Here is a 22,366-nt window from a genome sequence, read left to right as displayed (position 1 = left end):
CCAACATTAGTTCTGATGAAGTTAATTAAAGTTGAGGCCTTCCGGAATGACCTTACCTTTCTGTTCTTTTCTTCCTTTTGTTTTATAGCATTAAAATCTATCACAGCAACTAATGCCAATTTTTTATTTTATTTTATTTTTAATATAAGTGTTCAAGTCAATATATATATATATATATATATATATATCTTAATTAATTTTATAGATTTTAAAATTAATAATTATATAAATCTTTAATAACCTTACAATTTATAAAACTCAATCTAAGAATTTCTAAATAATAACTCTGTAACCTTAGGTTACCGACTAATGCCAACTTCTTGCACGTGTAGCGGCGTGCGAGGGGATATACATCTCTCTCTTGACCACCACAAAAGCAAGTGATATTTGCTTCCTCCACCGGTAGATTATTATTGACTGGCTTCAACTGTCACACCATCATTTGAAAGTAAGTGATGCGGGGATGATCATAATAATAATAATAATAATAAAAACATGAAACACAAACAGTTAAATTTTGTAGAATAACGACATAAAAATTTTAATTTAAAAATTTATTAATACATACTTTCTCTTCAATGGTTTGTTTCTTTTGATATATTTATAATTATTTAAATAAATCTAAAAAATCTGTTAGACAATCAACGTGAAAAATATGTGGACGTGATAATTGTCTGATGCCTCTTCTTTATCATTTAGAGAAAACAAATACAAAAGGATCGAAATGGTTCGGTGCAAATGAAATAATCTATGTGTTAAGACTTAATGAATAATTTAATGTGATTTAAGTTTTTATTTAAATCAAATAAAATATTAATTCTGTTAAAGTTAGCCAAAAAACCAGTTTTTCTGTCAGTTTCTGCAAATTTTCTTCTATCTTTCTCTTTCCACCGTGGCCTTTAGCCACCACCACCATCTATCACAGTCTTTCCACCATCAGCTCCACCATAGAAAGCCAACGCAACCACCAGCCGACCACCAAGAGCCACCGTCGGTTTCTCTCTCTTTTTTGCAGCCCGTCCCGCGTGTTTTTTTCTTCTTCTTTCTTCCTCTTCTAACTGCAGCCGCTCCAGCCAACTCCACTGCCAGCTTCAGGTCATCCTCCCTGCCAACCAGCCATCACCTCCACGCCAGGTGGTCTGCTACCCTTCCGTTGGTTCTTCGTCTTCCCCATGAGAGTTCTATTGTTTTGAACAATGGAACGCGGATTATAATTCATGTTTCACTATTCATAAGTGAACAGTGGACGTGAATTATAATTCACGTCCACTGTTCATGTAGTGGACTATGCTTTTTTTTTTAATCTAAAAATTTTCAAAAAAAATCATTTCAAAAAATTATGATTTTCTTGCACATTTTTCTATCAATTTTGCATAATATCGGGTTGTGTATTTACATTGTAAAATATAAATTCAGTATTAAAATACCCGGTTTCCTATGAAATTATAAAAAATTTCAAAACATTTTCAAAACAAATCTCAAAGAATTTTTAAATCAATTTTCATTTTTTTTTTAAATATTTTGTTACATACAGCCAAATCCTGAAATTTTTCCAAGCATATTTTTCATAAAAAAATAAAAATTACATTTTTTTCATATTAAAAAAATCCAAAAATGGATATCATAATTAGTTTATGATTATCCATTAGAATTTGGTTAACATGTCAAAAATCTTTTTACAATCCTTTTTTTTTTAGAATTCAAATGTAGACTTTAATAGTTGTGGGGTGTAAAATTACACGATAAAGTACACCTTCAGGTATTAAAGATACAAGATGTAAATAAATGCAATGCTAAAATTCAGACTTTAGAATGGTTAGGATTTTACCCAATAAGGTAGAGACTCTCTCACGAAGATAAATCTACCTTGAGCCTTAAAAAAGACCAACAGATACCCAACTCAGAAAAAAAACATTAAATAACAATGCAGCTTACCTTTGGTAGGGTGCACTAGGGGTGATGTGTTTTCCCCTTGCACAACCAGTCCTTTACTCAGACTCTCGTAAACCATAGGTTCCTAGTGACCATAATACTAGGTGGCGACTCTTAAACATTAATTATAATTTTATGATTAAATCCAAAACTCTTTCCAATACATAACATCTCACACTGGAGACACGACAAAGAGCCTCCGCTATCGCCAGACAACGTCGCGCTGGCTCACACCCCGCGACAATATAAAAAATAAACATTATTTAATATGGTATATATACTCTATGTTTTAATGTTAAATCAAAATATTATTGATGAAAGGATATTAATTACATTGAAAAAACAGGCACTGAAATGCTAAGTCAAATCACTAATGATTTTTCTAATATTTAGGGGGGATCATGACATGTTGCTAGACGATGCACCTGATCTTCAAATATAAATAAATTAATTATTAAATTGATAATAAATTAAATTATTTAATTTATTTAATTAAAATTATAATTTATATTTGGGCCAACATATTAGAAACCTGATAAGTCATACACGTTAAGAATGATTAGTTATAAATTAAACTAGGATAATTTAATTAAATATGACTTGATTGAACTATATTTTAGAAATTAAGGACTTGAATATAATTAATATAAGGATTATATTTCTAGACCTAGAAAAATCAAGTAAAGACTTGATTGGTTAAATTTATAAAATTATCCTTAAATAATATATGGATATTATTTAAAGAAAAAATATATATTTTGTCATTTAGAAGGTTTTTATAATTCCCTATAAATATAAAGCTAAGCCTGTTATTTTGTAAGTAAAAAAGGGATAATTATCTGTTAGACATAAAAACTACAAAAACACAATATTATAGTTAGCACTGTAGGCATAGCAATTACTTTTTTCTAAATAAGGATTTATGAGATTTTTCACGGGTCGTTTGTATAGATTATTATTGGAGGCTGGATAATTAAATAATTTATAATTTTTGGTAACCTAATTTTTAAAAGATTATTCAAAATAAAATAAAAATCAAATATTCAAATAATAAACTCTAAACAATTTTAAATTTATTTAAAAAAATACTAGGAACAATGTAAGCAACTCTCAACGGAATATAAACAACTTTGCCAAATAATCATGGACATGAGATCATAGATGAGTGATACGTGTGCAACCTTTTTTTGGCTATATGGTCTCAATAATGACTAGCCTCATCCTCTCCTCTTCCAGCACTGTTATTGTTCTAGTTTAATTTTTATTTGAACATATAAATTTGTAATGGATATTTGGATTTTGTATTATTCAAGTTTATTTTTAATGTAACACCCTACCCCACTAATAAGATATTGTTCGTTTTGGCCTACGGGCCTCATGAATTTGTTCTTGAAAGCCACGTGTGGCTCCAATATGCGTTTTATTGGTCAAGGTGAGTATACTCATATAAGATTATTATATTTACATATTTCGTCAAAGCACGCGTGGCTCCAATTTGCGTCTTACTGGTCAAGGTGAGTATACTCATATAAGATCTTCTTCTAAGTCCTCACTTGCTGATATGGGATATTATATTTACATATTTTAATTTTATATAAATATTTTTAATTATTATTTTTTTGTTCAATTTTTTTTAAAAAAAGTTATTTTTAATTCTTACAAACAGATATATCAATGAACATAATCCGTCCATAACTTGGTATATTCCAGATGCGAGGAGAACAATTTACTTTATATGTCACTACAATACTGTTACATTACCAATGAAAATAATTCTATTGGTATTTTATAAAGGATTAAAATCAAATTATAATAAATACTATTGTCAATCACTAACAAAATAACTCATTCAAGATATTAACACATGTGATTTTTTTATGAAGATTTTTTTATACGTAAAATCAATAGTTTTTTTTTCCGACAAACAATATTTATTTATAAATTCATTAGTAAAAAAGGTTTTATCTATAAAACTATTAATTTTGGTAACGTTTCATGTGTGTGTGTGTGTGTATATATATATATATATGTATGTGTGTGTGTAATAATAAATATATCATTTTGGTTTTTTCCACAAAAAAAAAAAATATTCAATAAAGAAGTAGGTTTCGGTTAATATTCAAAAGTCTCCCTGTCCCATCGTCTTACACAAAACTTTCTCTCTCTCTCCTCGTCCTTTGTCTATCTGCTTATGGGCCATGGCTTGCCGACCCCTCACTATCAACTTTACAATCACCCGTCCCTCCAGAAACAGTCACCCCACTGCCTGCCCCATCAATACATTACATGGTTGTAAAATTTAGAATTTTAAAAAATTAACTGAGGTAGATATAAGGTACATTTAAAGTAAATTATATATAAAAAAAAACCCACACCAATAAAATCATTCATTATACATTAGAAGATAAGCTCATATTAGTTTATGCATAACATTTTGAATAATCTTAATATTGTATACTTTATTTTAATTAATATATAAATTGATTTAAAAAATATAAAAAATTACTTTTTAGTATTTTGTTTTTCATTAGTGGTTGAAAATTAGAGCCATTAGAATAATTCGGCATATGATAGCTTTAGATGGACTAACATTCTTTATATTCTCTCTCTTAAAAATATAATATTTTGACTCAAAAGTTTTTATATATATATATATATATATATATATATAATCATTTTGGTTTGGATTTCTTGTTTATCATAAGTGGTTGAAATGAAATGATGTATTTTTTTAACGTGGTAATATATTTTTAATATTTTATTTATATGATGAGTTAGTTATACTCGAGTTAATTTCTTTTTTATTTTTTATTTTTCATTTAATTTTTAAAAAACTAAAATTCATATGTATTTTTTTATTTTTTTCCATACAATTATTTTATTTTCATTTAATTTTTACTTTGTTAACAAGTAAGATTATTAAAACATTTTAATAATATTGTAAAGATATATTTCTATAATATTGGTAAGTTCATTTTTTATATTAAATTGTTTTTTTTTCATTTTATATGCTATTAATATTTTTTTAATTATATTATTAAATTAACTGAGTTTATCAAACTCATTTAAATTAATTATCTAAATATTAATTTTTTTAAAAACAAATACCTATATAATCTTAGTATCTTTTATACAATAAAAAAATAAGATTATCCGCTACGCTACGTATTACGGAACACCAATTTAGTTTTTATATATATAGCCTCTGTGTGTGTGAGACCAAATTTATGGACACACTATTTTTTAATGGTAGATTTTGGAGCTTTTTTGCATTGAATGACGTTCAAAGACAACAAATTCACAAGATAGTTTCAACACAGTGTTGCTACAAGATGAAGATATGAACAGAGATGAGTTGGTGATGGCGAAGAAATACTCGGCAATGAAAAATTAGAAAGAGCTCAGGTGACATACAATGTCTTGTAGTCGGTGCATATGTTGGGCCTAAACATAATATGAATTTCTTATATTGGGTCTAAACATTGGCTTGGATTTTTGCATTCGAGGAAATCGGGCTTCTTATAAAGGTGATGCATTGATGTTGAATGGTATAAATTGTTCATATCATGAACATTTAACATGATGATGATAAAAAAAAAAAAAAAAGAGAGAGAAAAAACATTATGATAAAAGATGATGAACATGGCTTGTTGTGTCCCTTATTGCTCGTACCTTAAGATATGAATGATGTTGTGCACTAAAGTACTGGAGAGTGATGGTGCATGAAATTGTACATTGATATTCAAAATGGCCTCACCATATATGAATTTCAAAAAAGAGAGAGAAAAAACCTTCTTCTCCTTGTCCCAATCAAACCATTTCATCTCCCTACCTAACCTTTCCATCTCCGATCTAACACTCTTCTCCTTGTCCCAACCTAACCTTTCCAACTCCGATCTAACACTCTTCTCCTTGTCCCAACCTAACCCTCTCATACCAACCTTCATTGTAGAAGAACCCTGAATTTTGTTTTGGTTAGATGTAGGTATTCTTTATTTTAGACATTTAAATGTCATTTAATCAGAAGGATGAGTACATATGATTGTTAAGAAAGTTTGCTTATTTTCATGAATTTTTACCAAGTAATTCTACCATCAATTCTTAAATTTTGTTTAAATGATCGTTAGGTTTTAGGAATTGATTGTAGAATTGCTTGGTAAAAATTTATAAAAAGCAAATTTTTAAATTTTTAAAATTAATTTATGCAATTCTACCATTAATTTTTAAATTTTGTTTACGTGATTGTTAGTTTATGTTTGATTGGTTGTATTATCAATATTTCATATAATTAAAAAATGGAAGGTTTAATCTTCTTTTAAGTTTCAGGTATAGATACTATTTTTTAAACAATAGGATTATAAACCTGAGCATAAGATTATTATTATTATCAGAAAATTAATAAATAAAATCAGAAATGCCAATGAGAATTTTTTCATCAATAATTTTAGAAGATAATAGTGATATAATTTTCGTGTCAATAATTTTGATATAAATAGTGATATAATATTCTTCATAAATATCTACCAATGATAAAAAGTAAAATAAAATAAAATAAAAATAAAAATAATTTTTTTTGAAAAACTTCATCCACAATTTAACACTTCAGCAATTCCTACGAAATTGCCAATTAATAAATTTAAACAATAGAATATCATCATATATTAGTTAAATGACCCGCGCGATACCGTAGGTTAATTTTTTTTACATAAATAAAATAAAAAAACTAAGATATAAAAATATTAGGTCTTTTTGTAAATTTATATTCAAGAGTCTTAAGTTTGACTGCAACGCCTGACCCAAAATTAATATTTATAATATTAATAATAACATTAAATTTGTATGATCTAAATTTAAGTGAATTTGGCTGAATTTGGCTGCAACACCAAACCTAATAGTCTTGAATGTGAGTTTGACTGCAAAGCCGTGTCATAAAAGTGCGGTAATTAAATAGATTAATGAAAAATAAAAAAATCAATAGGAAGAAAAAAAACTAATGAAGAAAAAGAAAAAAATCTAAATTAACCGAGTTAACCCTTCAACCTAGGTTAACTCATCAAACCTGATATTCGTGCCGTGAAAGTTTGATAATTAATTAGAAAAAGAAATTGACAGGTTAACTGGGTTAAATCGACAAACCAGATTAACCTGTCAAATCCGAGATACATGTCATGAAAGTATGATAATTAAATATAAAGAAATTTAACATTAATTAAATGAAAAAAATGATTAAAAAGAAAAAAAGTAAAAAAAATTCTAAGTTAACCAGTCAAACTCGGGATCCGTGTCATGAAAATCTGATAACTAAATAAAAAAATTAACATTAACAAACTAAATTAAAAAAATTATTAAAAGAAAAAAACTCAAAGAAAAAAGCAAAAACAAATTAAATAAAAACAACAAAAAAAGAAACAAGAAAAAAAAAGACAGCTCAGAGTATTTTAATATATGTTATTATTATATTATTATTATAAATATAATTATAATATACAAGTTATATTATTATTATTATAATTATAATATATAAGTATTGGGGAGGAAAACAATACCTAAGTTTAGATGAACATGACTGCAACATCAGATCTAATATATAGTGTATGTTATTATTGCTATATCATTATAAGTATAATTATAATATATAAGTTATATTATTATAATTATAATTATATAAGTTATAAGTACAGGCGTGCGTGGGGAAAGCTACAATGCTTTTCCCACGCCTTGTAGAGTATTATTGAATATATTATCTTTGGATTCTTTCTAGCCACAACTGTCTAGCTATCCTTCACAGTCAATCATTGTTGTTGACTTGATGGTGTTACTTCTTCTTCTTTTAATAGTAAGGTATTGTTAAATCAATTTTTATATATTTAAAACTCCGTCCTTCCTCAATTTGAAACCATAGCACCTACAATGAATTCGCATGATTGAATATATTAAGTTGTCAATCCACACAATCTCACACTAACAGCATATTATTTTTTATATTATTAGATTTAAAATTATTTAGAGATTTATTATTTAAATATTTTATTTTTGTACTTTAAATTATTTTTTAAAAATTGAGTTATTGCAAACCACAAATCATTTAATTATCCAATCTCTAATAATAATCTACACAAATTACTCATGAAAAATCTCTTAAATTTCTATTCATAAAAAAAAAATTGTTATATTGAAAGTATTGGCTCTATTATTATGTTTACGTAGTTTTTTTATCTAACAGACAATCATTATTTTTTACTTATAAAATAATAGGCTTAGCTTTATAAATAATAAAATATATATATTAGCCCTTAAATAATATCTATATATTATTTAAGGGTAATTTTAAAAATTTAATCAATTAAATCTTTATTTGATTTCTCTAGATCTAGAAATATAATCCTTGTATTAATTATATTATAATTCTTAATTTTTAAAATATATATTAATTAAGTCATATTTAATTAAACCATCCTAGTAAATTATCCGCAATTTTTTTCAATAAAGATAAATGATATCTTACGAGATAGATGAATGTTGTTCTAAAAATATATTTATTTAATTTTATTTATAAAAAATAAAATAATATTTTTGTTTAGTTTATATTTTTTTATATTTAGATTAAAAATATAACTTCAAAATAAAATGATTAATGAAACCCTAGCTTTCTTTTCTTTTATATTTATATTTTTTTTAATTTGAATTGTTTAAAAATATTACAAGAAAATTTTTCTATGAAATCAATCTTTGTAATAATTGTCATATCTAATTTGATGATTAATTTAGAAAAAAAAATTCATAACATCTGGTATTGTGGCATTGACCATGAGCCCACTATAAAGCAAACAAGGATCACCATATTGAACATTCTAAACCTACAAAATGAAGAAAACACAGCTAGTCTTTGTCCCTGCACCTGGATTTGGCCACCTTGTATCAGCTGTTCAGTTAGCAAAGATGGTTCTTGAGAGGAACGACAGTTTCTTGATAACCATGCTTGCCATCAGCAATCCATTTGACGGTACCATAAGCAAGAACACCGAATCGCTTGCTTCAATTCATACAGAAATCAGGTTCATCGAAATTCCTGAGACCATACCTGCACCTCCTCCAGAAGCTTTAGCTGTAAGCCCTGCAAGTGCTTTTACTTCTTACATCAGTGATCACAAAACCCTTGTGAAAGATACTATTGTTAACCTAGTCATGGCCCACAACCCTGCACCAATTGCTAGTGTTGTTGTTGATATGTTTTGCACTGCCTTTATTGATGTTTCCAAAGAACTTGGGGTCCCTTCTCATGTTTTTTACACTTCTGATGCTGCTTATCTTGCCATGACGCTTTACCTTTCAGATAGAGAAGACAAGGGTGAGCCTAAGTTTAGCCCTACTGACCCGGACTATATCATCCCCTGTTATTCAAATCCCGTGCCTTACCGTGTTATGCCGTTATTGCACACCGATGTGGAATACGAGGCTTTTGCAAACCAAGGAAGAAAGTTTAAGGACTCCAACGGTATCATTGTTAATACATTTTCAGAAGCTGAGTCCCATGCAGTTAGTGCTCTTTTGGCTAGAGATGATATACCACCAATTTTCAATGTTGGGCCATTGATTGATCACAAGGGAAAGGGTCTGTCAGGATCCGATGCCGTCAAGCGTGACGAGATCTTGAAATGGCTTGATGATCAACCTGAAAAATCAGTGGTGTTCTTGTGCTTCGGGAGTGGAGGAGGCTTTGATGAAGCTCAGTTGAAAGAAATTGCAATCGGGCTCGAGAGGAGTGGACATAGGTTCTTATGGTCCATCCGGTTGAAACCCTCCAAGGGGAAGCTGCAAGCTAGTTTTTTTGACAACTATGGAGAGATCTTGCCACAGGGATTCTTGGAAAGAACTAAAAATATTGGGATGCTATGTGGATGGGCACCACAAGTAGAAATCTTGGCACATAAAGCAGTAGGCGCTTTCGTATCACACTGTGGATGGAACTCAACTTTGGAGACCTTGTGGTATGCTGTGCCTATTATAACTTGGCCATTATATGCTGAGCAACACATGAACGCATTTCAGCTGGTGAAAGACTTGGGATTAGCAGTGGAATTGACGTTGGATTTTAGGAGAGATTGTCCTACAGCTTTTGTCACGGCGGAGGTGATAACAAAAGCTGTGAAAACCATGATGGAACAAGGTGGTAAACTTAGAAACAAGGCCAAAGAAACCAGTGAAATGGCGAAGAAAGCTGTGATGGAGGGTGGATCTTCGTATGTTGCTTTAGGAAACTTGATTGACCAATGGTTAGGAAGCAAACCATGAAGAGCGTAGGCCTTTCTACCATGTTGATTCCATCAATGATCATCAATTCCTACTATGGCTTAATTTCATTCCTCAAATTAAGTTATAGTTTTTATCCTATATGTAGTTTGTTTGATTTGGTCTAGTGATGTATTTCCTATCCAACATTAGTTCTGATGAAGTTAATTAAAGTTGGGGCCTTATTATGGAATGACCGTACCTTTTTCTTTCTTTCTTTTTTTCCTTTCTTCCTTTTGTTTTATAGCATTAAAATCTATAAGACCAACTAATGCCAACTTTTTTTTAGATTAGATTAATTGGTTAGATTAGATTAATTGGATGAGTGTTGAGGTCAACTTATATCTTCATTAATTTTACGGGTTTTAAAGTTAATAATTATATAAGTCTTTGATAATCCTAAAATTTATAAAATTTAAATTAATAACTTTTAAAAAACAAGTTTAAAATCTGACTAGTTAAATTATAACTTTTAATATTCCAACTTATAACAACTTGCTTATATATGTAGTGACATACAAGAGGAGATGTATCTTGTTCTTGACCACACACAAAAACAAGTGATATTTGCTTCCTTCACTGGTAGATCTATCACACTATCATTTGAAAATAAGTGATGTGGGGATAATAATAATAAAAAAAAAACATGAAACACAAACTTGTTAAATTTTGTTGAATAACGACATAAAAATTTTAATTTAAAAATTTATTACTAGATATTTTCTCTTCAATAGTTTGTATCTTTTAATATATTTATAATTATTTAAATAAATCTAAAAAATTGACATAAACAAGAAATGAAACTAAAAGTCCTAATCATAAAATACCAAGCAATAAAAGTTCTAACCACACTAAAAAATCTAAAAAAATAAATAAACTAACAAAACTAACTTGATGAACTCCTTCTGAGCCTAATTTAAAGGCTTTTGGGGTCTCCATCTTTGAAATTTCCTAACTAAATTTGAGAGTGATTAAAAGAATATATAAAAAATTATGGAATTTTTTTTGAGACGGAGCACTCTGCTCAACCCAAGCCTCTTCTTGAACTTAACCATGTCTTACTGATCAATAAATGATTCTGTTAGACAATCCACGTAGTTTAGTTATGAAAAACACGTGGAGGTGATATTTGTCGAAATGGTTCGGCGCAAATTAAATAATCTGCGTTAAGACTTGATGAATAATTTAATGTGAGTTAAGTTCTTATTTAAATCAAATAAAACATTAGTTCTGTCAAACTCATTCGATGAAGTCAATCAAACCCAATCCAAATTTAATCATACAAAAAAAAACAAAACATTATTATTTTAATACAAAACAGTTGACTCAATGATCTTTTTGGGTTCACCCGCCATCGAACAGATGGATTTTATAGAGAAACTTCCACTGAAACATTTATACTAGTTTTATACCTCCAAAGCTAGGAGATCGAGTCTCAACTTGAAACGTTTAGAAAGTGGCTATGAATCAAGGGGGCATCTTTACTGTCTCCGTCTCGACAAAAACTCGGGGATCAAGTCTCGGTTGCTGGCTCGTGGCCTCCATTCAGTGACTTCCCTACCGAGGGCATTGCTTGCAATCTCCATCACTGAGCAACTCCTTTCAATATTAGGGCTTCCCCGTGTGCTGGACTGCTTTATTCGAAAGGAGGCACATATACCATTTATGCAGGGCTGTGTGTATTTGAAAGGAGGCATACACATCTTCAATTCAGGCTGTCTCTGTCTCTGCGTGCGTGCGTGCGTGGATGGGTGCATTAACACTTTTTTCAAGTGAAAACTGCTGCACTTCAAAAAATCACAACAATACGAAACAGAATACTAGCAGAAAGAAATCTACGCAATGAAGTGATCAACAATAAAACAAGAGAAGCCTACGAATACTGCTTTTCATGACATTACTGCTACGAAAACTTGGTAACAATGAACAAACCAAAGCCTAGCATATCATTTTTTTATCCCTACAGATCAAAGTTGTACACAAAGCAGGACAACCAAACCGAAGTCACTATCTGAATCACCCAAGTAAACTTAATTATTTAAGTTTCCTGCTCTGCTACCATAGATGGATAGTTTTTTAGTAACAAAACTGTTCATCCTTTTAATGGTATGAAACAGACAAAGTACAGCCTTTTTTCTACAAAACCTCAATGTTTTTCTAAGCTTAGTAAATCTGCCAAGTGCCAGTCAAGCAATGGTGCCATCATGTTCTGATTTTTCCTCAACCATTTACAGAAGGTAAGACTCTTGTGTTGTACCCAAAAACAGTATGACAACATGCTGACAATAGGGCTTCTAAACTCCAGTGCTACTGCTGCTGCTCATATATCTGCAGGTATGCCTCAGAGAGAGCAACCATTTGAGGAAGAGTCTCAGAAACATGCAGATCCTGCATCTCATACCTGCAAAACATTGGCTATCAGATATGTAATTATAAGTTTCATTCACAACCATACAAGTGGATTAGAACTTGAATTACCATAGCTCTTCTGACTTTCGCTGCACAAAAACCCTGTAGAAACCCTCATTAGGCTTTCCATCATGGACAATATCAGCAATCAAATCATACTTCGAGCGCAATCTCTCATTTTCTTTAGGCATTGGCAAAGGAATAAAATCTTTCAACTCCAAGTTCTTCACAGGAAAGTTGACTGTAATCATAGAAACAATTAGCACAGGATAGTTCAAAACCAAACAAAGTTCTAAGTAAAATCCACTGTTAGTGCCGAGCCTTACCTAAGGTGGGATTCTTCTCGATGAAAAAGTTGTTCTTTTTAAACCGCTGCATATGTAGTATTAAATACTGTGGCAATCTGGTGACGCGATATTTCATCCGGGCAACACGAGGACGAACAACTTCAGTCACAGTCTCACCATCAAATTTCTTCAGTATATTGAACAGAGGAACCTGAAACAATAGCACATGTAAAATAAGTATCCACCAAGAAAGGGAATAAGTAGAATTTACCCAAGGAAATCCTTCATTTTCCACCCATGGATCAAGCCAAAACCTCGCTACCCTACCGTAGAGAAAACAAATCCCAACATAAATAAGCTCAAAAGTACACAGCCAGTGTTTCTAGGTCACATATGATCATCACATGCAAATACTGATAGCTGAAAACCCAAACTAGGATACTTAAGTTGATTCAGCTTTCATCTAAATTTCAGGTCAATAAGGTTTTAATTTAACCATTTGAGCAAAATATAGTCTTGTATGGCAACCAACAAAAGCACTAAACTAGGAGTTGAAACAGATGCAAAAATTAACACTTCCTCTCAATAGATGAATAAGAAGTGAGAAAAGAAGAAGAGAAACTGAACTATGTTCTATCTTCCATGGTCAATAATTAACCCTTGATTGCCCAGGAATACTGGAGGCATAAGCTGAGAATTTGAATTATTTAAAGATCTGAAAAAAAGAATCAACTAAATGTTCTATTACCAGAGCAGTGACATCTACATTCGCTCCTAGGGCTCTAACCAAGCATGTCTTTTGAACCCTTTCATTTGGAATGAGAATTAAACATGACTTGATGCGTATAACTAGGATCCCTATAACACAAACAATAATGCAGGATGATACCATGTAGCTCAGATAGAGAGCCTTTTGGCACTATACAGCAGACATAATAATAATATTTCCAACCTAGCTAAAACATAATGCATAAATACCTGAGGTATTATATTTTTCTCCATCACATCTTTAAACAGAGGAGGTGGTGGCAAATCCAGTCCAAGCATCAAGAATGGCATTCTAGACGTTTCTGTGAAAATATAATGACCAGCTCCACCATCAATCTGGCCATCACCATTTTCTTTCTTCTCAGTGATAGCTTTGTTAGGAATCTCTTTCACAACCTCCAACTCACCCTAACAGGAAAAGAAGTTTTAGACCAGCCCCACTGAGATAAATAATATCAACAAGCAAACTTGAAACAAACTGAAGAGCATTGGAACAGTAAAAAAGCACCTGAAAGCACTCGTAAATGATGCTGTTATTTTTCTTTGAAGTTCTAAGATTTGTGTGCAATGTATTAAGAAGCCATGCCATGAATTCCACTGGATCAGACTGTTGACCAATGCGAAACCGTTTCTTACTAGCTTTCATTACAGCCTGGAGAAACTCATGTGGGCTCACCTGAAAAGTCCCAAGAGAATAGATGAGCAAATAAAATTAGGAAACAAAACTTAAACATTGGAAAACCATGACTTCGAAGAAGTAATCAAAGGATCAAACCTGTCCTTTAAAGTTCCGAGCATGCCATATTTTACGAGTGAGTTCTCCATAGCGTTGAACAAGAGGAGACTTGCAATGTTGATAGTTTTCAGGGATGAGGAAGAAATTCCTTAAGGGTGTAACTCTCATTAGCGACTGAATTGTGACGTTTACAAAATCAGTTTCCTTGATGTTATTCAGACCCACCTGATGATCAAAATCAAGCAAGATAGTAAACAATGTCAAAATGTCCAAAATATGCATCTTCTACATAAATAAGTAGGACCAACCTGCATCTTATTACACAAGGAAGTTTTATCATGCACAATAATTCAGTGATGAGTATGATAAATTGGTGATCAAGAAGAGGACAGATGGTTACCATTCCAGGAAGGTAATCAGACCCATCAAGTGCCCTGGACCATTGCCTGTTTTTATCAAGCTGTTTGACTTGCTCCCTAGTAAACCTGCATGGATGATGCAAAGTTCTTGGAAGTTGGTCAACATATAAAGTGAGTTAAAAAGAAAATGCAACCAATAACACCACAGATAACCATCCCCTGTTACCATCTCAACTATATATGGTCAGGAACTCTAAGAAAGAATACTAACAGGAACCCCATGCCCACAGGAAAAGTATAATGCACCACAGAGAGAGGGGGAGAAAGACCTTGGATTGAGAACATGCCGTATATCATCTAGTGATGGGTCAATAATCTCATATCCATCAGGAAGACAATAAACCTTCTCTGTCCTAAGATTGACGTAGACATGGTGTCCTGCCTCAAGACTATGAGTATAAGCATGGGATTTCTTCCCTCTTCCTTGGTAATACTTCCCACAAACTAAACACGCATACACATTCAAATTTGACAGGGAAACAGAGCAGAATTTCTCAAAATCAAAGTCCAAGACCTGCAAACCCCCAAAAAACAATAATCAAAACATATTTTAAGCACACAAACACAGACATATAAACCACAATCCTGATATATTCTCCAAAATAATGTTTACTGTACTTATTCATGTACACACATATCCACATAACTACACAAAAATGTACCCGGATATATAGCCCCAAAAAATGAAGCCTTTAACACATTTATGTGCACATAATTACACACAAAAACTCACATATACAACCCAGAAAAATGAATCCTTTAACACACTTATGCCTACAAACTACACAAATTATCTAGCAAAATGCATTCTTCCACACATTCAAGTACAAAAACACAAAACACCCCAAGAAAACATATCCTTAACGCATTTTTGCACAACAATATACAGATAACCTTATTTAAACAAAAATCCATATTATCATATCCAAAACCGCCAATACTTAACACATTTAAAAACTTATAAACCCAAAATCTATATAAATTATCCAAAAAAGATGCAATCTTTACCTGTCGATTAACAGTATCTAAATACGGGCAATCCTCACGAGGCTCAAATTGACTCTTCCTCTTCTCCATACTATTCTCTTGTCCATACAAATCCTCCTCCTCTTCCTCCTCTTCCTCCTCACCATTCCCTGCTGCAACAACTTGTCCCCTATTCTCCTCCCCCCTTCCACCACCATTAGCCGTTTTCCCTCTTTCAAAATCCTCCTCTTCATCATCCACATCATTGTAAGGCACAAGTGGGTTTTCAAAACCAGAAGCTGAAGACTGCCCATCCAATCTCGGCCTCTTTGAAACACCGCCACTTTCTTCAGTCCCCATATTATCTTCCTCTACTCTCTTGTTTTTCACAATCTTTTCTTCCCTCACTGTTTATGCACATTAAATATCAAAATACTAGCTCAGTTTATGCAAGATTTAAGCAAATTCCAAGCTCTAATACATCTAAAACTTAAAACTTTAACCAATAAAAAGAACATTTCATGATAAAAAGAAGCAAAGTTGAAGCTCTAAAACATCTAAAAACCAGAACTTTAATCCTTAAAAAAACACTTGGATAAAAATAACAAAATGGTTTTCAAGAAAACAACTTACCTTTGATCTGGTGATCTTGAAAAGAACCCAAAATATTTCCAGTTTCGAGACTGGACTGCTGCTTGAAAAGCATTTTGCCAAGCCGAGACAAAACGACACGTCGTTTCTGCACCTTCTGCAGCTTGGAATGACGTGTCTTTTTCACAATTTTGAATTGGTGGACTGGGTTGAAAATTATCATTTAGAAGGAAGTCCAGCCCATTACACTATAAAGAGTTTTTTCTTTTTCTCAAATCTCAAAAAAACCACACAACTCGTCTTAGACTTTACCTTTACCATCAAGTAATTATTTGTATTAATTTTATTTTTAAATTTTTAAAAATACTTGATTAATTTAAACTATTTAAGTAAGAAATGATATTATTTTGTAAAAAAATTAATATTTTTTATAAAATGATGCCAACAGAGATCTTTATAAAAAAAAATCGAAATAGCCAAATAGTAAAATTGATATAAAAATTTGTTTAGGATTAATGCTATGATAATAATTTAGGGTGTTCTTAAGTTACTAATATTGTTGGATATACAATTAGAAAACGATATTTTCCTATAATTTGGCCTTTTTTGTATCTTCCATGATTTGGCTTTTCATATACTGTAATTCTCAAACAATATTTTGATCTTCATGGCTAATGCACATGTTAATGAGTATGGGATAAAATTTAATATTATAAGATTTCATCATATGAAAAATAATTAATATCATAAAACCTATAATTTTACTTCGCCAAAATAAGTAGTAAACTAGTAATCTCACATCCCCTTACTGGATGATCAGAGTAGTGTTTGTTATGCTACAAAAATCTCTTGAGGAAGAATCCTCAGATGGTGAAACATTCAGACAGAAGAGTTGCTTGCTGGCCTCATTTTCTACTCAACTTCTTGTTCTTGAAGCCTAAATACTTCTCTATATCCTCCTCATCTTCGTCGTCTAGTCGGTCTGTTCTCTTGTTGCCTCCACCCTCTTTGATGCTCTATAGAAGTTCAGCAGACAACAGGAACATCAGTCAAGAAACACTCGCATGAGATTGTAATAAAAACAATATCATTATTTCACTACACTTAGTCCTATCAATTATGATGGAAAAATTAAGGGAATGCCTTTCTGGAAATTCTTTTGCCTTCTGTAACACGCTCTGCCAGTAGCAAGACTTCATCTTCATTTGCCGTATACTTGGGTATCTTGAAATCATCTGAAAGCATAGCAAACTGTTTAGTCTATGGGTAAGCACATTTTTTTCCAAAAATATTCCCGGTGGCTCCTAACAAGAAAACAGCATGTCTAAGTCTAACCTCCAATGTGCTTCTCTATCTGTTTAAATGGTCCTATATCGAATTGATTTACAAGTGAGATTGCAAGCCCTGATCGTCCTGCACGAGCAGTTCGACCAACACGATGAAAATAATCCTGTAAACAAATTAGAAAAGAGGAGGTTGTAAATATATGCAAAATACTCCACGAACAACTCCATCTAGTCATTCATCATCTAAAGGAATTACTGTGTTTGTCATGTAGATGTGAATGTTTGGATGCAAGATTCCAAGATTGTGGTGACAAATTCAAACTTGAAATTTGCTGAAAATAATAGAGCGTGTTGCAGAAAAGTGATGACAATGCAGAGAAATATCATGAATGGAAAAAGGGAAACAACCAAAAGCAATTCAAGCTCCACAATAATTATGACAGAAGATAGATCAGAAACAGGACCTTAACCATGGTGTACTCAGTATGAGTGAGAGTGCTGGAAAATTAGAAGGCAAACCTTGGTGTTTGTGGGGATATTATAATTAACAACAACATCCACAGATGGAATATCGAGTCCTCTACTTGCGACATCAGTGCATATCAGAATATTGAACTTGCCAGCTTTGAACTTATTTAACGCTCCAAGTCTGTTTGACTATAGAAAACATTGTTCTAACAAAGTGAGGGCTGATTTATAATCACAAGAACATTTAGGTAACAAAAATGAGCAGACGAGAAGAAATGTGAATAGATGGAGAGCGAGAAAAAATGCATTTATTTCAATTATTTAAGGCACACCTGGCTCATTTGACCATTAATGGGGATGGCCCCTAGACCAAGCTTTCGAAGAACCAAAGCCAAAAAGTCAGTTTCTCTGCATGTCCGAGTGAAAACCATGGAAGTAGCTCCTTTCTTTGATGATAGTACATGTACAAGATAGCAATCCTGCAGCAAGCATACAAAATGAAATGAACCTAAGAGAGAGATTAATTATAGAGTAAGAGAATGGAAGCAGTTTTTGCTTCACTAAGCTTCCACTGGGGTATAAAATGCTGCAGTCTCATGAATAATTCCACAACTAACATCTTCAAAAAAGTTCCTTGTAAGTGATAGATGCATGAAAGTTGATATTGCAGACAAGAAGTTCCTTGTAACCAGAACTTCAGTATTCTTGATGTGTATTTGGATACACAGCAGATGACAGAGAATATCAAATGGGCTTGTGGAATACATCATATATGTAAAAAGGGAAGAATATGTGTGAAGCAATGCAATAATGGAAAAGGAAGAAACCTTGAGCGCAGCTGGCATGAAGTAAAACCCCTGCTCCAGTGTGTCAACAATGGAATATTTAAATGCTGCTTCGATCTGGAAAATTGAAATTCTGGCTTGTGAGGAAAACAATTAGAAGAGGAAAGTGATAGATGCATGAAAGTTGCTCCATTGCACCTTTACAGGATTCCTTAAACAAGCCCTTTGGAGTTTCTTCACCTACAAAACCAAGATAAGATCTTGATCAAAATTTCAACCCTATCTCATTTCCCTCCATTCGGATGTACGGGAAATATTTCAATTGTCAACACAAAAAATATTTTGGATTTTATTACTTCAAACTCGTTGCATTTGTTCTAATTTCACTTTATTGCAAACCTTAAGAACTTTGCAATTGGAAGAACCACAAGGCCAAAAACAGATACAATCAGCAACAACAAAAGAAAAGATGATCTGATATTTTGAAACATTTTATATTTTAGCTTCCATTTCCTACTCATGTTAGTGAGCCAATTCAGGAAATTAGCTACAACAAACTATTTTAATCAGCATTGAATAGATAAAAATTGCAGAAACATTAAGTTCTTATCTGCAATTTATTTTGCAATGACTTGTTTTATGCTCCATAGCAACCACAGCAACATGAACATTGGAATCAAGAAGACTCCAGCATATTCATAAAAGAAAAAATAGATGAAGAAAGAAAGAAAAACAAGAAGAAAACTCTGGCAATCTCAATGTATATGGCACCTGCCTTATTTGTCATAGTGGCAGAAAATAAATAGGTTCTTCTATTCCTCGGAATGGCTTTTAAAATTTCATCCAGTGATTTCTCAAAATCCATACTCAGCAATCTGTCTGCTTCATCCAAGATCTGTTTACAGCACAAATAATAAAGCAACATGAACAATTTACAAAACCAAAAAAGAAGGTTCTAGGCCCAAGGATAAAATGTGACGTACTAAATATTTCAATGCATGAAGAGAGAAGCCTTTTGTGTTTGACAAATGATCCGCAAGGCGACCAGGTGTTCCAACCTACAAAGAAATAACAAACCGAGATAAATTGAGAGCTTTCTACAACTGAAAACATGTAGAAGTTTTAATGTATATCCACATAAATCTCCTTCCTACTCTTGCAAGCACCTTTAAGTTGAAATTTCCACTTTAGAATAATTCCAACCAAAATTGAATATAACAATCTTGTTCATACATTAGGCACCAATCCCACCCCACGCACCTATACAATGAGAAAGTGGGAGCCAACAAGCTAAGATATGCTCTATGACTTATCAGATTATGATAGAAAGATGCTAGTAAACGAAACTCTTACAATAACGTGTGGCCGCTTTTTTGCAAGGACAATAGATTGCTGCAACATGTCCTCTCCTCCAACAAGCTATTTCAAAAGAACAACAAGGATTATCATTCACATAATTTTGGAAAAAAAAATAACAAGATTGATTGGAAAACTATATGATACAGTTCAATCTTCAGAATCTACCCTTCAAAGTGATTCAAACCATAGCCTTCTTTTTTCTACTAACTCCAATACTTCTTTATTAAACATTGAACTTTAACATTTCACCATCATTTACTCCACAAAAAAAAAAAAAAAAAAAAAAAAAAAACCACCTACATAGCTTATACCCAGTCGCAAAAAATTTCCTTATCAGAATTAGTCCTGCTGCCAGGCATGATTTCAATACTACTCACCTTCAATGCTCAAAGCCAATTTTGTGTATTATATAATTAAATAGCCCAGCTCAATTATGTGCTTAGCACAGAACTACATGACCTGAGTCTTTAATTTGAAGTTAAAATATTCTATCAGCAAATCAAGATTTGTTTTTATTAATGTACTTATGTACCAACCCAAATGTCTCCAATAAATTTGTGATGGAAGTGAACAGATAATCACAAAAAAAAAAAGACTCTCAATTTACTTCCTGTCTATCTAACGAAAAAACAAAAAGAAATAAAGGGGCAACCTTAAAACTTACCACTACACATCTCACACCAATGCCAGATCCCAAAGCTTCAAACTGCTCAGCAATCTGAATTGCCAACTCCCTTTGAACAAGAGCAAAACAAAACCCAGTTGAAAAATATACACTCCATAGCAAAAAAAAATAAAAAAAATACAACCTTTAAAGCTTAAAACACTAAATACACATGAACAAAGCATCTGGGTTTTTCACATTCAAATAATTCAACAAAAAAAAACCTAACTTTAAACATATAATAAACAAAAAAAAATCATCTGGGTTCATATTCAAAGAAAACCAACAAAAAAAAGCCAACCTTGTAGGAGAAAGAACACAAACAAAGAAGGGTTGCACAGATTTTCTTTCTTGTGAATCTTTCAAAAGTGCTTCCAGTGTTGGAAGCACAAAAGCTCCACTCTTGCCTGAACCTGTAGCTGCTACACCAATCAAGTCTTTGCCTTGAAGTGCATAAGGTATTGCTTCTTCTTGTATCTTTGTTGGCTTTTTCCATCCAAGATTTTCACATGCTTCTACTAGTTCTTTACATAAACCTAAATAAGCGAATGTTTTCTCTGTTTCTTGCTTGACTTCTGCCATGTTCTGTCTGACAACGTTAATGTGCAAAAGGTTGCTTTGTTCTGATTTATCTCTCTGGCCAGTTTTTTTAGCTGTAGGGATCGTCGCTAGCTGTATATATATATGTACCTTCTGTTTATGGAAATTCCAGGCCAAGACGATAGTTATGCGACCAAACACAGGTGGACCCGGCAGGTTGGGCAGGCTAATTCATTGATTCACGGGTCATTGTTTAGAAGGAAAAAAAATCGAAATTAAAACCAGCATAAATTAAGCTTCAAATCCACCATTTCCAAGTTAACTTATTATACTGGTTTTATAACTACAGTTAAAGACATAAACTTGTTTATTTATTTTGATTATTTTTATAGATTTAATTAACATTTAATCGTTATGATTTATCTAGATAAATTAATTATTTTTTATAGTATAAAAACTAATTAAATACTTTTTTTCAGCACTATTGACTCTATTTAATTTAATAATATTTTATTAAAAAAAAACTTCCTCTTCTTGTCAATTTTTTCGTCCTATCTATTTTTTCAACCTTTTCTATTTTTTTAAAAAATAAGTTATAAATGAATATATATACACGCATACGCACAAATACCAAGTTATAATGAACTTTTTTTGGTCTAATCTTTTTTAACAAGCATCCTTCTACTGATGGATCATTTTTTAACAAATTATCTACACATGGTCTAATTCAATATTTAATCATGATTTAGGTTTTTCATTATGTTCATTTAATTTGAATTCATGCTTTTTCATGATTCTCGAATCATGTTTTTTACACAAAAACTATTTTACTTATTCTCTAATTAGAAGCTTTCATACAATAAACAA

The 22,366-nt window shown here is 31.7% G+C and overlaps 3 protein-coding genes across 3 annotated transcripts; 1 reads left to right on the top strand and 2 right to left on the bottom strand.

Annotated features, from left to right (window-relative positions):
- The first annotated feature begins 8,764 nt into the window (after positions 1-8,764).
- LOC105108402 (anthocyanidin 3-O-glucosyltransferase 2-like) lies at positions 8,765-10,309 on the top strand. The gene has a single exon (XM_011002698.1). The coding sequence runs from the start codon at positions 8,797-8,799 to the stop codon at positions 10,222-10,224; it is 1,428 nt and encodes a 475-aa protein (XP_011001000.1). The 5' UTR covers positions 8,765-8,796; the 3' UTR covers positions 10,225-10,309.
- Positions 10,310-12,079: 1,770 nt separating this feature from the next.
- On the bottom strand, positions 12,080-16,591 carry LOC105108401 (U4/U6.U5 tri-snRNP-associated protein 2-like). Its single transcript, XM_011002697.1, has 10 exons — positions 16,440-16,591; positions 15,849-16,213; positions 15,110-15,354; positions 14,822-14,906; positions 14,461-14,646; positions 14,194-14,361; positions 13,896-14,093; positions 12,957-13,128; positions 12,700-12,871; positions 12,080-12,622 (listed from the first exon to the last, which is right to left on the bottom strand). Exons 1-10 carry the CDS (start codon positions 16,510-16,512, stop codon positions 12,529-12,531), a joined length of 1,758 nt encoding a protein of 585 aa, XP_011000999.1. The 5' UTR covers positions 16,513-16,591; the 3' UTR covers positions 12,080-12,528.
- Positions 16,592-17,123: 532 nt separating this feature from the next.
- Positions 17,124-21,662, bottom strand: LOC105108399 (DEAD-box ATP-dependent RNA helicase 10-like). Its single transcript, XM_011002696.1, has 12 exons — positions 21,261-21,662; positions 20,960-21,029; positions 20,290-20,355; positions 19,920-19,994; positions 19,712-19,831; positions 19,135-19,176; positions 18,979-19,053; positions 18,484-18,630; positions 18,203-18,340; positions 17,733-17,847; positions 17,541-17,632; positions 17,124-17,413 (listed from the first exon to the last, which is right to left on the bottom strand). The coding sequence occupies exons 1-12, from the start codon at positions 21,539-21,541 to the stop codon at positions 17,303-17,305; spliced, it is 1,332 nt and encodes a 443-aa protein (XP_011000998.1). The 5' UTR covers positions 21,542-21,662; the 3' UTR covers positions 17,124-17,302.
- Between the last annotated feature and the right edge of the window lie 704 nt (positions 21,663-22,366).

This window comes from Populus euphratica, unplaced genomic scaffold, assembly GCF_000495115.2.
Source record: "Populus euphratica unplaced genomic scaffold, PopEup_1.0 scaffold187.1, whole genome shotgun sequence".
Lineage (NCBI taxonomy): Eukaryota > Viridiplantae > Streptophyta > Magnoliopsida > Malpighiales > Salicaceae > Populus > Populus euphratica.
Note: the sequence above shows the minus strand (reverse complement) of the source record. Positions and strands in the feature narration are given on the sequence as shown.

Excerpts from the sequence above, each read along its gene's own strand:
- LOC105108399 (XM_011002696.1), bottom strand. The coding sequence starts at position 21,541 with ATGGCAGAAGTCAAGCAAGAAACAGAGAAAACATTCGCTTATTTAGGT. Across the intron at positions 21,030-21,260 it reads TGTGTTCTTTCTCCTACAAG|GGAGTTGGCAATTCAGATTG; the intron begins GTTGGCTTTTTT and ends TCTTGTTCAAAG. Across the intron at positions 19,995-20,289 it reads AAAAGCGGCCACACGTTATT|GTTGGAACACCTGGTCGCCT; the intron begins GTAAGAGTTTCG and ends ATTTCTTTGTAG.
- LOC105108401 (XM_011002697.1), bottom strand. The coding sequence starts at position 16,512 with ATGCTTTTCAAGCAGCAGTCCAGTCTCGAAACTGGAAATATTTTGGGT. Across the intron at positions 13,129-13,895 it reads AGAAAAATATAATACCTCAG|GTTCCTCTGTTCAATATACT; the intron begins GTATTTATGCAT and ends CTATTGTTTCAG. Across the intron at positions 12,872-12,956 it reads CGAGAAGAATCCCACCTTAG|TCAACTTTCCTGTGAAGAAC; the intron begins GTAAGGCTCGGC and ends CTATGATTACAG.
- LOC105108402 (XM_011002698.1), top strand. The coding sequence starts at position 8,797 with ATGAAGAAAACACAGCTAGTCTTTGTCCCTGCACCTGGATTTGGCCAC.